This window comes from Trachymyrmex cornetzi, unplaced genomic scaffold (genome assembly GCF_001594075.2).
Source record: "Trachymyrmex cornetzi isolate Tcor2-1 unplaced genomic scaffold, Tcor1.1 scaffold279, whole genome shotgun sequence".
Lineage (NCBI taxonomy): Eukaryota > Metazoa > Arthropoda > Insecta > Hymenoptera > Formicidae > Trachymyrmex > Trachymyrmex cornetzi.
In genome coordinates, this window is record NW_017297471.1 from 369,579 (window position 1) to 383,409 (window position 13,831).

The following is a 13,831-nucleotide window of genomic DNA, read 5'->3' on the forward strand; positions in this document are numbered from 1 at the left end:
TATATATATATATATATATATAAAATTAAAAAAAAAACAAAATCTGATTCGTCATTGCCTCGTATGATAGCGGATAAGTCTAAACAATAAAAGTTTTACTTTTTGTTTAAAATTGTGATCTTTATATTGATAACATATGAATGCCATTATTGCCATTGTAGTTTAAAACTAAATAAATACTGAGGTATCTTTTGAATGAAGGCTTCTATAATTATTAAGATAAATAATCGTAGTTCTATTATTCCCCTTTACGTTATGTTATATGTAAACATTCATTTCGTAAAAATATTTCAAACAATTGCAAATAAGAATAGAGAAAATTAAGTATGGAATAAGTTAGTTGTAGAACGTTTACATCAATTTTTGCGGATGTTTTATACTTACATCCAAGACTATTATTAAATTACAATGATTATACGCATCAGCAATGACTTTGCTAGAAAAGAAAATGGCTGATACAAGTAATTACGTAATCATCGTTCCATCTGGCGGGGACGAGATAAAAATTGGAAATACTGCCAATTTAAAAAAACATCGTTATGTTTGCAGATCGTGTAGAAATTGAAGGTGCTCATGGACTTAATTTCCACAGAAAGTTTGTCGAGTATTCCTGTTACAGTCGAATGACAGGGGAATGCTCGATTGTAGTTGGTTGGTTCTTGCATTCCAGGTTCGAATCTTCGGTGGAAACTAGGTCATAGATTGCTATAAACGGCTTCGTGAAAGAGATCAATTTAGACCTCGATCCTGCTGGCTATCCGTCCAACTTTAACAACATTTGGCTGTCTTGGTTGCCGGACGACTACGAACCGAACAACGAAATACATTTTATGATGAACAAAACTACATAGAAACATAATAACTTCATTCCGATCTTGTCCGAGACCGTTTGCGACTTCGCTGAAATCACTTTTGAAAAATGTCGATGCATTCGTTAATCGTTATCACAAATAGGTGAATTTTAAGGTAAATTTGATATTATAGAAAACATATTCGTTACATTTTTAATTGCGATTTAAATGAAGAGCTCCTTGAATAATGTTGTCTTCTTTTGTCTTTTGACACGATCTGAATCTCGATCTGAATTTTATTCTTCTCATTCTTCAATAATTCTTTGAAAAAAAGATCATTTAATAATTTTTGAGAAAAAAATGGCACTTATTAGCGGGGAATTTTGATTTTTACATCGTATGATTGTAACTCGAATTAGAAAAACCGGCATATCACTCTAAAAGTGATCTAAAAGCTTTTACATTTAAATATTACATCAATATTTTTCTTTGAATAGATATCATGTTTGGAGATGCTTTTTATGACCAAGACTGTATCGAATTGGAAATCCTAAAAATACGACCCAGTGAGAAATGACAATGGAATCGATGTCAATTCGATGATTTCGACGTCGAATCGATTCGATGTCGATTCCATTGTCATTTCTCAATGGAGAATGTGGAATCAGCGATCATACACGTCTTTCAAGGTTTAATTTTTTGTCGCGATGCCGTCATTAAAGATCAAGCCGTCAATGGCTTGTTGATCCGAGCAGAACGAAAAATACGTGGGAGTCATAGATACTATCAAGCGGTATATTTTTGTACAATGCGGCTGCTCAGCTGTCCGGTTTGGCCTACTATCTTCTATTGGAATCATCCTCGTAGCAGTCGGGTGAAAAGCTTTTGTTTGAACAATTCGAAATACAGACGAGCACGTAACGAAATTCCGTCGGTCGAAATTAAAGTATTCGCTGTCACGTAAAACAGATTTTGAAGTTGTAGTGAGATAAAAAAGCATTGCTCCGTCTCGTTTTTCATTTACGCGTTTCTTAAGGGAACATTACGCGGTGTGAAACATGCGTTGTTACAACAGCACAACGCATACGACGAATTTATTTTTACACACATGAATTGCACATAAAACCTTAAATGTGAATTATGTTTGAACCAGCATTTGCATTATTCGGCGAATTAATACTTATTTTATGTGTGCTAAAGCATAGCCTCACAATAGTTTTTTTTTAGACGTCACGTGGACATTTGTGAATAAAAACAAGATGTTCAAAATAACACTAATGTCACGATACGATAAAATGATAAGATAAAATGTCACTGCAAATTAATTATGTAGCTTGACAATAATATTTCACTGATAGTGGATTTTTTAAATTTTATGTTACTTTGTCACCGTCACATTGCGTATTACTCGCATGAGATACAGCGTATTTTATTTGGAATTTGTAATAAAACAATGTTTTTTTTTTAAATGAACATAATATTGTGATTCTTTTTAAATATAATTTTAATGTTTTGAACATACTTTAAATGGTATTTTAAAAATATTTAAAAAAGTTTAAAAATGATTAAAACATATTTTTTTATCAACTCTGTTGAAAATTAACAAATGGAAAAAAAATTAGTATTGAAAGTAAAGTTTTATTTCAGATAATGTATAATGTGGACGAAGATAATTTTATAGATAATTTCAAATAGTCTTATTAATTATATTTAACAAGATTTTGTTTAACTTTCTACGTATCAATAAATTTTAAATGCATGTTCGTCACCTATGCTTTATTGTGTGTCTCTGTCGAGGATCGATGGTCATTTTAATTGATCTAAACTTGCCGGTTACGAAATACCTATCTCAAATTAATGCGTATTTAAACCTGTTTGAATGTCCTTTCTTCGCTATTGCACGCGCGGAATGAAATTATATATGCAGCAAAGCAATTATAATTCTGGAAAGACATATTTATGTAGATGTATCTATTGATATAATAAATTACATCCTTTTCGAGTTTATTTCGTTAATCGAGCTTTTCATTGTTTAATTTGTGCTAAGATTAAGCGATCTTACATAAAAATTATATTGTATGGCCTCTTTACTAATTGATCACACTATCCTGATACTAAGAATAATAATTTATAATTAACCGCATAAATTGTATGTACATCACACGTGATAGGAAAGGTGTAAAAATTTTAAAATAAAATCAGAATATGGATATACTAAATTGTCTTTTGGACATATTTCCGCATATATTAAATGGAAAAATGTTGTATTTATAAATGATGCATATTATAAATTTATTTGGAACGATGACTGTTCTGCAAGTGACATTTAAGTTTGCAACAATCTTTCATAACATGAAAACTGTAATGATAAGATAAAAGCTGCAATTGTATTTTACACCTTATACAAGTATGCATGCATATAAAATATATCATTATAATGTAAAAATAAAATCGTGTAACCAGTAAATTTCACAATGTACATGCCACACTTTGCAGTAATAGATCCAGTGCGAACCTGGACGAACGTTCAACGTGTCTTTACGAAGCTACGACAAAGAAGACGAAATCTACAGATTATTTTATACGATAAGACTATATTTTTATTATTTTCCTTTAATTTCTCAAATTTTTTGACCACAATTCGTTTATATATGAAGAGATAAATTGTAAAGATAGATGAATTAGTCGCTTTATTAGTCACTTTACTGAGCGTGCTAAACTTTAAAGTCTCAAAATTTAAACAGCTCATCGTGAAATCGTGATTCCACAGGAGAGTGTGTGAATTTAACGTATTCGATAATATCGAACTGATAGAAGAATTAGTGAAAGCAATGAGTTCAAACATGTCATTTGCTTTCTTACTGATAGTTTTAAGTGTGAGCTTTTATTTCGGTTCAACTTACGCCTCTACGCAGTCACCCAACATTGTCGTTATCATGGCAGATGATCTTGTAAGACCTTATCATCGACTTGTGTTATCTGTGTAATGAGATAATCTTATTCCTTGACAGTATAAAAACTAAGAAGCTTCAAATGTTTAAATAAATATTTAATCTAAATCTCCTGTAAAGTAACTCAGAATTGCTTTTAACTTATTTTAATTGGAGAACATTTGTAAACGATTTAATTTTCATGTTTTGTATAATACGTTGATCAATGACAAGTATTCAGTACAAAATATCTTGATCAATTTAAACTAAAGTTGTTACTTTTGACAATTTCAAAGATTTAAAACTTTGAAAGAATTCCAATTTTCAAAGCTTCAAAGTTAACTACACACTTCTGAAATTACATATGTCCCCGTGTAGCTATACAAACATCTTTACAATAAAATAGTTACGAAACTAAATGTTACGATAGTATTTTTAAACCTAGAAGTCTTTTCTGCTATAACTTCGGCAAATGTTACAATGATGTTGTGACAATTGCTGTGTTTAGCAAAAGTGCTACAGCTGTGACAATTTTACAGCAGATGTTTTAAAGTTTCATGTGCTTTTGGATATAAATCGATTAAATAAGATTATACAGTTTAAGATATATATAAAAACACTTACTTTTTACATAATGCAATATTAATTTGCAATAAGATGCCTTTCTTATATATTACACGAAAAAGCTTTTATCAAATTATTATATCTTATTGAAAACAAAAAATTATATCGAGACAAAGTAAGGTGCATTTTAAAGGTAAAAACTTATACTTTCATGTGACATTAATAAAATTTAGAATAAATGTTACTGCCCATATTACAGCATAAAAGCCATCAAAATTTCGTTTTTTGCCTCTTTGATAATTTTTAGAAAACGAATTCATGTTCAGCATCTGAAAAACTACGGCAAACGATAATGAACATTTAGACAATGATCCAAAAGTGTAAATTCGTATATATGTTACGTAACACTTTTTTAATATATACGTATTTCGTTAACTAAGGGATGGAACGATATTAGCTTTCACGGAGCCGATGAGATTCCTACTCCGAATATAGACGCCCTTGCGTACAACGGCGTGATATTAAATCGACATTATGTAATGCCGATGTGTACACCGTCAAGAGTAGCTTTCCTCAGCGGGCGACATCCCCTAAGGACAGGTAAATCATTAATTACTTGCTACTGCAAATACATTATATATATATATATATATATATAAATAATAGGTGTTAAACTTAATTCCTGCTGTGTTTTCGTCTCCAAAATTGATTTGTTTCGAAGGGAAGATGAATAAATACCTTAATCAAACTCATGTGGTAGCCATCTCCCTTCCTTATGGATCTTTCCCATGGCATGCAAGCGTTTTGAGAAGGCCAAATAAGCGATGCGCTTCAACTGCGGTTTTGAAGTAGTAAGCTTCAACTCGAGGTTGAAGTAGTAAAGAAGCACATGTCGGAAAAACAGCTTATCGCGATTCATTTTCAATCGATTGGAAAATCTCTTTGGCGTCGAGAAATCTAACTTCTTCTCTTATTCTTCTTGTGTGAATGGCCCCTACTCTAATACAGCTCCAGAATCAAAAATGCCGCTAATGCGGTGAGTAACAAAAGTCTCGAAGAGTAATAGATGAAACAATGATATAATGCAAATCACAGTCGAAGCTGGAAACGCTCTTCGAAAAATGTGGGTAAGACGATGCAATACCCGAAGCAGGCAAGACACGAGAAATCTAATCTGTGAGGATTGAATCACATTCAGCGATGTCTAAACTACAAAAGACGTATGACTTCATCGTCGAAACTCGCCAGGGTTGGAGCCAGTACCCTCTAGTAGCGAGCGGCAGGAATTAAGTTTAACACCTAATATAAGTGATACGGTGTGCTGTGTCATTTCAATCTGTAGCAAATTATCTAATCTTCTATTGTATTTCACTTGCCGGCCTAAAATTTAAAAATTATTTGATTTATTTATGTTTTATTTATTAATTATTTATTTATTTATTATTTATTATTTATTAATATTAAAATTAAAAGATATTCTTATAAGTAATGTCTCAATTTAGAATCATTAAGAGTGTGTTTATATATGTAATTAAAAGGTCACATCAATAGAACGTGGGTGCAAGAAATTCGAAAGTTTATCTTTAAAGTATTATTGTTAGTCTTTCCGTTATTTATACAATTTATATTTTTATTGATTTCCGTAATCACTATTGTACGAGTACGTTACAAAATGTGAAAAGACACTAGTGCTGTTTGAATGGGAAGGAAATTATTGGAATTTAATTTGTGTTTGTAAATTCATTACAACACAGGTATGCAGGGCTATCCCTTGAAAGGAGCTGAGCCACGTGGTCTGCACTTGAACGATACTCTTTTACCTGAGTATCTTCGTAAACTCGGATACAGTACTCATCTCTTAGGGAAATGGCATGTTGGTTATCTCACGAGAAATTACGTACCCACTCGTCGTGGTTTCGACACTTTCTTGGGATATTTCAACGGCGTTATTCAATACTTCAATCATACAATAGCCGAAAATGTAAATTTTCTATAATTAAGTATTGCTAGAAAAAAAAGATAGTTTTATTATATAGAATTATAATAGAAAAAATCAATATGATTTTTCAGTATTTTGTTCGATAGTTGACGTAATTGTTATAAAATTGTTTGCAAGAGATAATAAAAATTTGATTAGTTTGTTGTCAATTAACGATAAACAATTTTTTTCCATAGTCTTAAAAAAATATATAAGTTGATACCAATTAAAAGTAACGTAACATTTATGTTATAATTTCGAATTTAAATGTTTGTTTAAGACAATAGAAGAAAATCATAGTTTATTGTCAATTGATAGAACATATATTATCTATTGCAAGTGATTTTATAACAATTACGCTAACGGTAGAATAAAAGACACATCGATATTTAGTTGATATCATTATTAACTAGAATGTAATTATATGTAACTTTGGCCATAAGTTTAAAACAGATTAAAAAATTGACGTAAATATTCTGCATCTAATGAAAAATAAATTACAAACAGGTTTATTGGAAAATAATGTTTACTTTTATAATTTTAATATTTTATTAGTTCTCCTGTGACTTTTATTGTCGTCAGCACTTGTTTATTGGAATAAATTGAGAAGATTTTATACTTATACTCAACGCTATATAATAATGTTAAATAATATACGTTATTTAATAGATTGCATGACACTTTGCAGGAACAAGTAGGCTATGATTTGCACCGTATCGTAGGCGACAATCACACAGTTGAATATAGATATGACTACATGACTAATCTTATAACCGAGGAGGCTGAAAATATTATTTCATCTCATAATACTGAGAGGCCCATGTATCTGCAACTAGCGCATCTCGCTCCACATGCTAGCGATGCCGAAGAAGCTATGGAAGTATACGATTGGAGAGAAACGAATGCCACCCTCGGCTACATTGAAAACGTGAACAGAAGGAAGTTTGCAAGTAAGTACAAATATCTTATTCGCATTTATTAAAAGTGTCGTTAACAGTATATACATTTCATGAGAAATAAAAAATTGCGTCTTGTTTAATAGCAATTATTTGAATGGTTCCTAAAAACCGATTCGTTTCGTATTTTACAATCAATTCTGTTGATAGCAAATATTTTGTGTCACAATAAATTTCGTTAATTGTTGTATGAACAACAAACAGATTGTTTTAAAAACCTAATTTTATTTCCTCAGTTTCGGAACGAATCAAATAGTTTTCTCTTTTTAATTTATTTTTTTGTGTAATGTTTATGTATATATATATATACTATTTTATTATATAAATTCAAAGTTGCAAAGATTAAGAATCTAAATAAAATTTGATAAAATTTCTTATTGACTTCTATTTTAGGTGTCGTTGCTACATTAGATAAATCTGTCGGTCGGGTGGTTGATGCTCTAAACAAGAAAGATATGTTAAAGAACACAATCATACTTTTTATAAGCGATAATGGAGCGCAGACCGAAGGTCCATTGTATCAAAATTTTGGATCTAATTATCCATTACGAGGGGTAATTACAGCTTTGTTCAAATCGATATTTCAATTTTAAAGCAGAAGATATATGCAATTTCAAATGAAACGGTGTATTTATAGTTTTTAAAAAGTAAAACAATGCATTTGTAGTTGAAATCCTCACTATACGAAGGAGGCGTTCGAGGTGCGGCGTGCATTTACTCACCCTTGATTGAAAACTCGTCGAGGGTCTCAACGCAATTATTTCATATTACCGACTGGCTACCCACGCTATACTCCGCGGCTGGCGGTAATTCAAGTGATTTGAACCAATTGGATGGCATTGACCAGTGGTCCACGATCAAAAGACAAGAAACTAGCAAACGGAAATCGGTTGTCATAAATATCGAGGATGTTGACTATAGTGCTGCATTAATGGGACGTTACAAACTCGTTCAAGGTACATATCAATATTTTTTTTTCATCATTTAATTTTATTGTAAACTTTCTCTCTCTTTCTTTTTTTCTCTCAAATCTCTGATCTCATAAAAAATTTGGTTTAAAAATGCGTGATTCATATAAATAAATTCTGTATCTTTTCTCTTATATACAGATAAGTCCGACTTTCAGAAGCACTATACTGATTATAAAGGTAACGACCCGTCGTATCCCAAGTATAACGTGACAAATGTATTAGAGTCACCAGCCACATTGGCCATTGCAAGTGTTTCAAATTACGTAGTAACTGCAAGTAAAATAGAAGAGCTCCGAAAAGAGGCCACGGTAATTTGCGAGAACCTTACGTTCACTGATTGCAAGAATTACACTTGTTTGTTCGATATTTATGAAGATCCTTGCGAAGTTACGGATATATCCTTGCAGTATCCTGAGGTGAGATTAAATCAAAATCGCAAAATAAGAAACATTTGGGGAAAACTGAGAGACTTACGAACACGAGGTAAACGTGGACAATATTATTGCGGCATATTGGAATAATGAGATCTCATTTCGTATTTAGTTATAGTTCGACACTTATATATATGTATAATACCGTATTACAATACGTTACTCTAGAACGTTTAAGATATTATTGTATGTTTTCACGTCTTGAACAATTGCAAATAAAAGTAGAAAGTTTATATAAGTATGGAATAAGTTAGTTACACAACGCTTATATGGACTTTTGCGGGTGTTTTATGCTTACGTCCGAGACTGTAATATTGAATTATAACGGTGTAATATGCATTAATATTTGTGATTCTTTGCAATCGCTAGGGAAGAAAATTACTCTTACACAATTAATTTCGTAAAATTTGTTCCATCTGGTGCAGACAAGATGGAAATAAGAAATGCTGCCAGTTTAAAAAGACATCGTTACATTTGCAGATCGTGCAGAGTTTGAACGTGCTCATCGACTGTTATAAAAGGCTGGGCTACGAAGAAGCGATCAGTTTAGCTGTCGATCCTGCTGGCTATCCGTCCAACTTTAACAATTACACTTGGATACCGTGGTTGCCGGACGACTATGTGTCGAGCAACGAAGTATATTTTACGATAAATGGAGCTACGCGGAATTATAACAATTTTATTTCGATCTTGTCTGAGGACGTTTGCGATTCTGCTGAAGAGCTCGACTGATATCAATTTGGAAACATCGATGCATTCTTTAATCGTTATAAATTGATGAAATTTAAGGTCAATTTGATACTATAAGACATACATTTTTAATCGCGATTGAATAGTTACTTGGATAATGTTTTCTTTTTTTGTCTTATAACACAATTTGAATTTTATTCTTCTCGCTCTTCAATAACTCTTTGAGAAAAAGATCATTTAATAATTTTTGGAAAAACTGGCACTTATGTTTACTAACGGGGAATTTTGACTTTCACATCGTATGATTGTAATTTGAATTAGAAAAACCATCATATCACTCTAAAAGTGATCTACGCTTTTATATTTAAATATTACATCAATGTTTTTCTCTGAGAAGATATCATCATCTTTGGGGATGCTTTTTATTACTAAGACCGTATGAAATTAAAAATCCTAAAAACACGAATATGGAATCAGCGATCATACATGTCTTTCAAGATTTAATTTTTCGTCGTGACATTGTCATTAAAGATCAAGCCGTCAATGGCTGGTTGATCCAAGCAGAACGAATACTACCTGAGAGTCATGGATACTGTCAACCGGTACATTTCTGTACAACGCGGCTGCTCAGCTGACAGGGTTTGGTCTACTATCTTCGCATTTGAATCATCCTTGTAGTAGTCGTGGACAAAGCTTTTGTTTGAACCGTTTAAATAATTCGAAATGCAAACGAGCACGTAAAAAAATTCCATCGGTTCAATTAATGTATTCGCTGTCACGTGGAGCCGATTTTGAAGTTGTAACGATAAAAAAGCATTGTTGCGTGTTTGTTTTTTTTTTACACGTTTTTCAGGGAAGATTACGCGGTGTGAAACATGCAATGTTACAACAGGACGACGCATGCGACGAATTTATTTTTACACGCATAAATTGCACATAAAACTTTAAATGTGGACTATGTTCGAATCAGCATTTGCATTGTTCGGTGAATTAATGTTTATTTTATGTGTGCTACGGCGTAGCATCACAATAGTTTTCTTTTTGACGTCACGTGGACATTTGTAAATAAAAACAGGATGTTCAAAATAACACTAATGTCACGATTAGATAAAATATCACTGCACGTGTGACTTGACATTAAAATTTCACTGATTGTAGATTTTTTAAACTTTACGTCACTTTGTCACCGTGACATTGCGTATTACTCGCATGGACGATATACAGCGTATCCTAATTGGAATTTGTAATTAAAAAAATATTTTTTTTAAAAAGAACATGTTAATGTGACTTTTTAAAAATATAATTTTAATGTTTTGAAGTGGTATTTAAAAAAATATGTTTAAAAATGTTTAAAACACATTTTTTTATTAACTCTGTTGACAATTAACAAATGGAGAAAAAATTACGTATTGAAAGTAAAGTTTCCTTTCAGATTATATATAATGTGGACGAAGATAATTTTATAGATAATCTCAAATAGTCTTATTAGTTATATTTAACAAGATTTTGTTTAACTTTCTACACGGAGAAAATTTTATATTGTTTTAATACAATTTTAAATTACACTTTACTATGTCTTGTATTTTCGATGGATTCTTACAACATGATTCCGACTTAACTTTTACTATGGTAATACTAATTTTTATCATATAAATAAAGTAATTATTTTGTTAAGCCATATTCTAACATGAAAACAGTTAATTTTTACTATGGTACGCAAACAAAATTTGCTAGGTATATTTGATTTTGTAATAAAAAATTTTTACTATGAAAAAGTGTAAAAATTACATTATATTATTGTTTTTAATAAAATAACTATAGCATTTGAACTTATAATTTACATGAAGACTGCAGCTACACATTTTAGTAACTTTAAATATAAAATTTTCTCCGTGTACGTATCAATAAATTTTAAATACATTTTCGTCTCCTATGCTTCATTGTTCGTCGAGGATTGATGGTCATCTTAACTGATCTAAACTTGCCGGTTACGAAATACCTTTCTTAAATTAATGTGCATTCAAACCTATTTGCATGTCCTTTCTTTGCCATGGCACGAGCGGAATGATATTATATATACAGTAAAACTATTGTAATTTTGGAAAGATATATTTATGTAGATGTATCTATTGATATAATAAAATACATCCTTTTTGAGTTTATTTCGTTAATGGAACTTTTCATTGTTTAATTTGTGCTAAGATTAAAAGATCTTACATACAGACAAATTATATTTTATGGCCTTTTTATTAATTTATCATATTTTCCTGATATTAAAAATAATAATTTACAATTAACTGCATAAATTGTATGTATATCGTATATAATAGGAAAGGTATATAAATTTTGAAATAAAATCAATATACGGATATTTTAAATATATTATAAATTATTATTTAATTATATTTCCGCATATATATTGAATGAAAAAATGTATTTATAAATGATATATATTACAAATTTATTTAGAAATATACGATGATTGAGTAATTTGCTGCACGTGACATTTAAGGTTGCAACAATCTTCAATATTATGAAAATTGTAATGATAAGATAAAAAGAGCAATTGTATTTTGCATCTTATCAGTATGCATGCATATAAAATATATCGTTATAATGAGGTCGTGTTAATTAGATGAATGCTATCGCTCTGTCGTGTATACCTATAAATTTCGGAATGTCCATGCCGCACTTTGCAGTAACAAGCCCAAAGTGAAAGTTCACCGTATCTTTATGAAGCTACGACAAAAAGAAAGTGAAATCTATAGATCATCATAGGATAAGATAACATTTTTATTATTTTCCTTTTAATTTTCTAAATTTTTTTACCACAATTCATTTATATATAAAGAGATAAAGTGTAAGGATAGATGAATTAGTCTTTATTGATCACTTAACTGAGTGTACTAAACTTTAAAGTCTCAAAATTTAAACAGCTCATCGTGATATTGATAATTCCACGTAAGAGTGTATAAATTTAACGTATTCGATAATATCGAATTGATAGAAGAATTAGTGAAAGCAATGAGTTCGAACATGTCATTTGCTTTCTTCCTGACAGTTTTAAGTGTGAGCTTTTATTTCGGTTCAACTTACGCCTCTACGCAGCCACCCAATGTTGTCGTTATCATCGCTGATGATCTTGTAAGACATTATCATCGACTTGTGTTATCCATGCAATGAGATAATCTTATTTCTTCGCAGAGTGTAAAAACTAAGCAACTTAAAATATTTAAATAAAAATTTAATCTAAATCTGTAATGTGACTCAGAATGGCTTTTAACTTATTTTAATTGGAGAATCACATTTGTAAATAATTTAACTTTCATGCTTTGTATAATGTATTGATCAATGATAAGTATTCAGTAAAAAATATCTTGATCAATTTAAATTAAAGTTGTTACTTTTGACAATTTCGCGCGCGCGCGCGCGCGCGCGAAGATTTAAAATTTTTAAAAAATTCCAATTTTCAAAGCTTCAAAGTTAACTACTTTTGAAGTTACATATGTCCTTGTGTAGCGCTATACAAATATCTTTACAATAAAATAGTTACGAAACTAAATGTTGCGATAGTATTATTAAACCTAGAAGTCTTTTCTGTTATAACTTCGGCAAATGTTACAATGACGTTGTGACAATTGCTGTGTTTAGCAAAAGTGCAGCTGTGACAATTTTACAGAAGATGTTTTAAAGTTTCATGTGCTTTTGTGGATATAAATCGATTAAATAAGATTATATAGTTTAAGATATATACAAAAGCACTTACTTTTTACATAATGCGATATTAATTTGCATTATGTAATAAGATGCCTTTCTTATGTATTACACGGGAAAAAGCTTTTTTCAAATTATTATATCTTATTGAAAACAAAAAATTATATCGAGACAAAGTAAGATGCATTTTAAAGCTAAAAACTTATACTTTCATGTGACATTAATAAAATTTAGAATAAATGTTACTGGCCATATTACAGCAAAAAAGACATAAAAATTTCATTTTTTGCCTCTGATAATTTTTAGGAAACGAATACATGTTCAGCATCTGAAAAACTACGGCAAACGATAATGAACATTTAGACAATGATCCAAAAGTGTAAATTCGTATACAATTGTTACATAACACATTTTTTAATATACACGTATTGCGTTAACTAAGGGATGGAACGATATTAGCTTCCACGGTGCTGATGAGATTCCTACTCCGAATATAGACGCTCTCGCGTACAACGGCGTGATATTGAATCGACATTATGTAATGCCGGTGTGTACACCGTCAAGGGTAGCTTTCCTCAGCGGGCGACATCCCTTAAGGACAGGTAAATCATTAATTACTTGTTACTGAAAATAAATTTTATATATATGTATATATATATATATACAGGGTGTCTCAGAAAATGTTACTGAAACACAGTGGGGACATAGATTGGATCAAGGGGAACAAAACAGTTTTGTACCATTTTGCAGTTGACGCAATAATTAACGAGATATTAACGTTTAAAGATAGGCGAATACGAGCATCC

The 13,831-nt window shown here is 30.8% G+C and overlaps 3 protein-coding genes across 3 annotated transcripts in view; all 3 read left to right on the forward strand.

The window, feature by feature from the left end:
• Positions 1–1,728, forward strand: part of LOC108762177 (arylsulfatase B) — a 14,216-nt gene extending 12,488 nt beyond the window's left edge. The window contains exon 9 of the mRNA XM_018509077.1: positions 1,706–1,728. The gene's annotated coding sequence lies outside the window, so the exon portion shown is untranslated. The remainder of the gene's footprint in view (positions 1–1,705) is intronic.
• Positions 1,729–3,248: 1,520 nt separating this feature from the next.
• On the forward strand, positions 3,249–9,353 carry LOC108762179 (arylsulfatase B). Its single transcript, XM_018509079.1, has 8 exons — positions 3,249–3,742; positions 4,726–4,885; positions 6,040–6,266; positions 6,952–7,213; positions 7,613–7,773; positions 7,887–8,175; positions 8,329–8,606; positions 9,102–9,353. The coding sequence occupies exons 1-8, from the start codon at positions 3,623–3,625 to the stop codon at positions 9,351–9,353; spliced, it is 1,749 nt and encodes a 582-aa protein (XP_018364581.1). The 5' UTR covers positions 3,249–3,622.
• A 2,867-nt stretch (positions 9,354–12,220) lies between these two features.
• The window catches only part of LOC108762178 (arylsulfatase B-like), a 14,717-nt gene continuing 13,106 nt past the window's right edge, over positions 12,221–13,831 (forward strand). The window contains exons 1-2 of the mRNA XM_018509078.1: positions 12,221–12,455; positions 13,468–13,627. Of these exons, the coding sequence (XP_018364580.1) occupies positions 12,336–12,455; positions 13,468–13,627 (280 nt within the window). The 5' untranslated portion in view covers positions 12,221–12,335. The remainder of the gene's footprint in view (positions 12,456–13,467; positions 13,628–13,831) is intronic.

Bases quoted from the DNA above. Each gene is read 5' to 3' on its own strand.
- LOC108762179 (XM_018509079.1), top strand. From the start codon at position 3,623: ATGAGTTCAAACATGTCATTTGCTTTCTTACTGATAGTTTTAAGTGTG. The intron at 7,214-7,612 runs GTAAGTACAAAT...CTTCTATTTTAG, and splicing joins GAACAGAAGGAAGTTTGCAA to GTGTCGTTGCTACATTAGAT. The intron at 8,176-8,328 runs GTACATATCAAT...TCTTATATACAG, and splicing joins ACGTTACAAACTCGTTCAAG to ATAAGTCCGACTTTCAGAAG.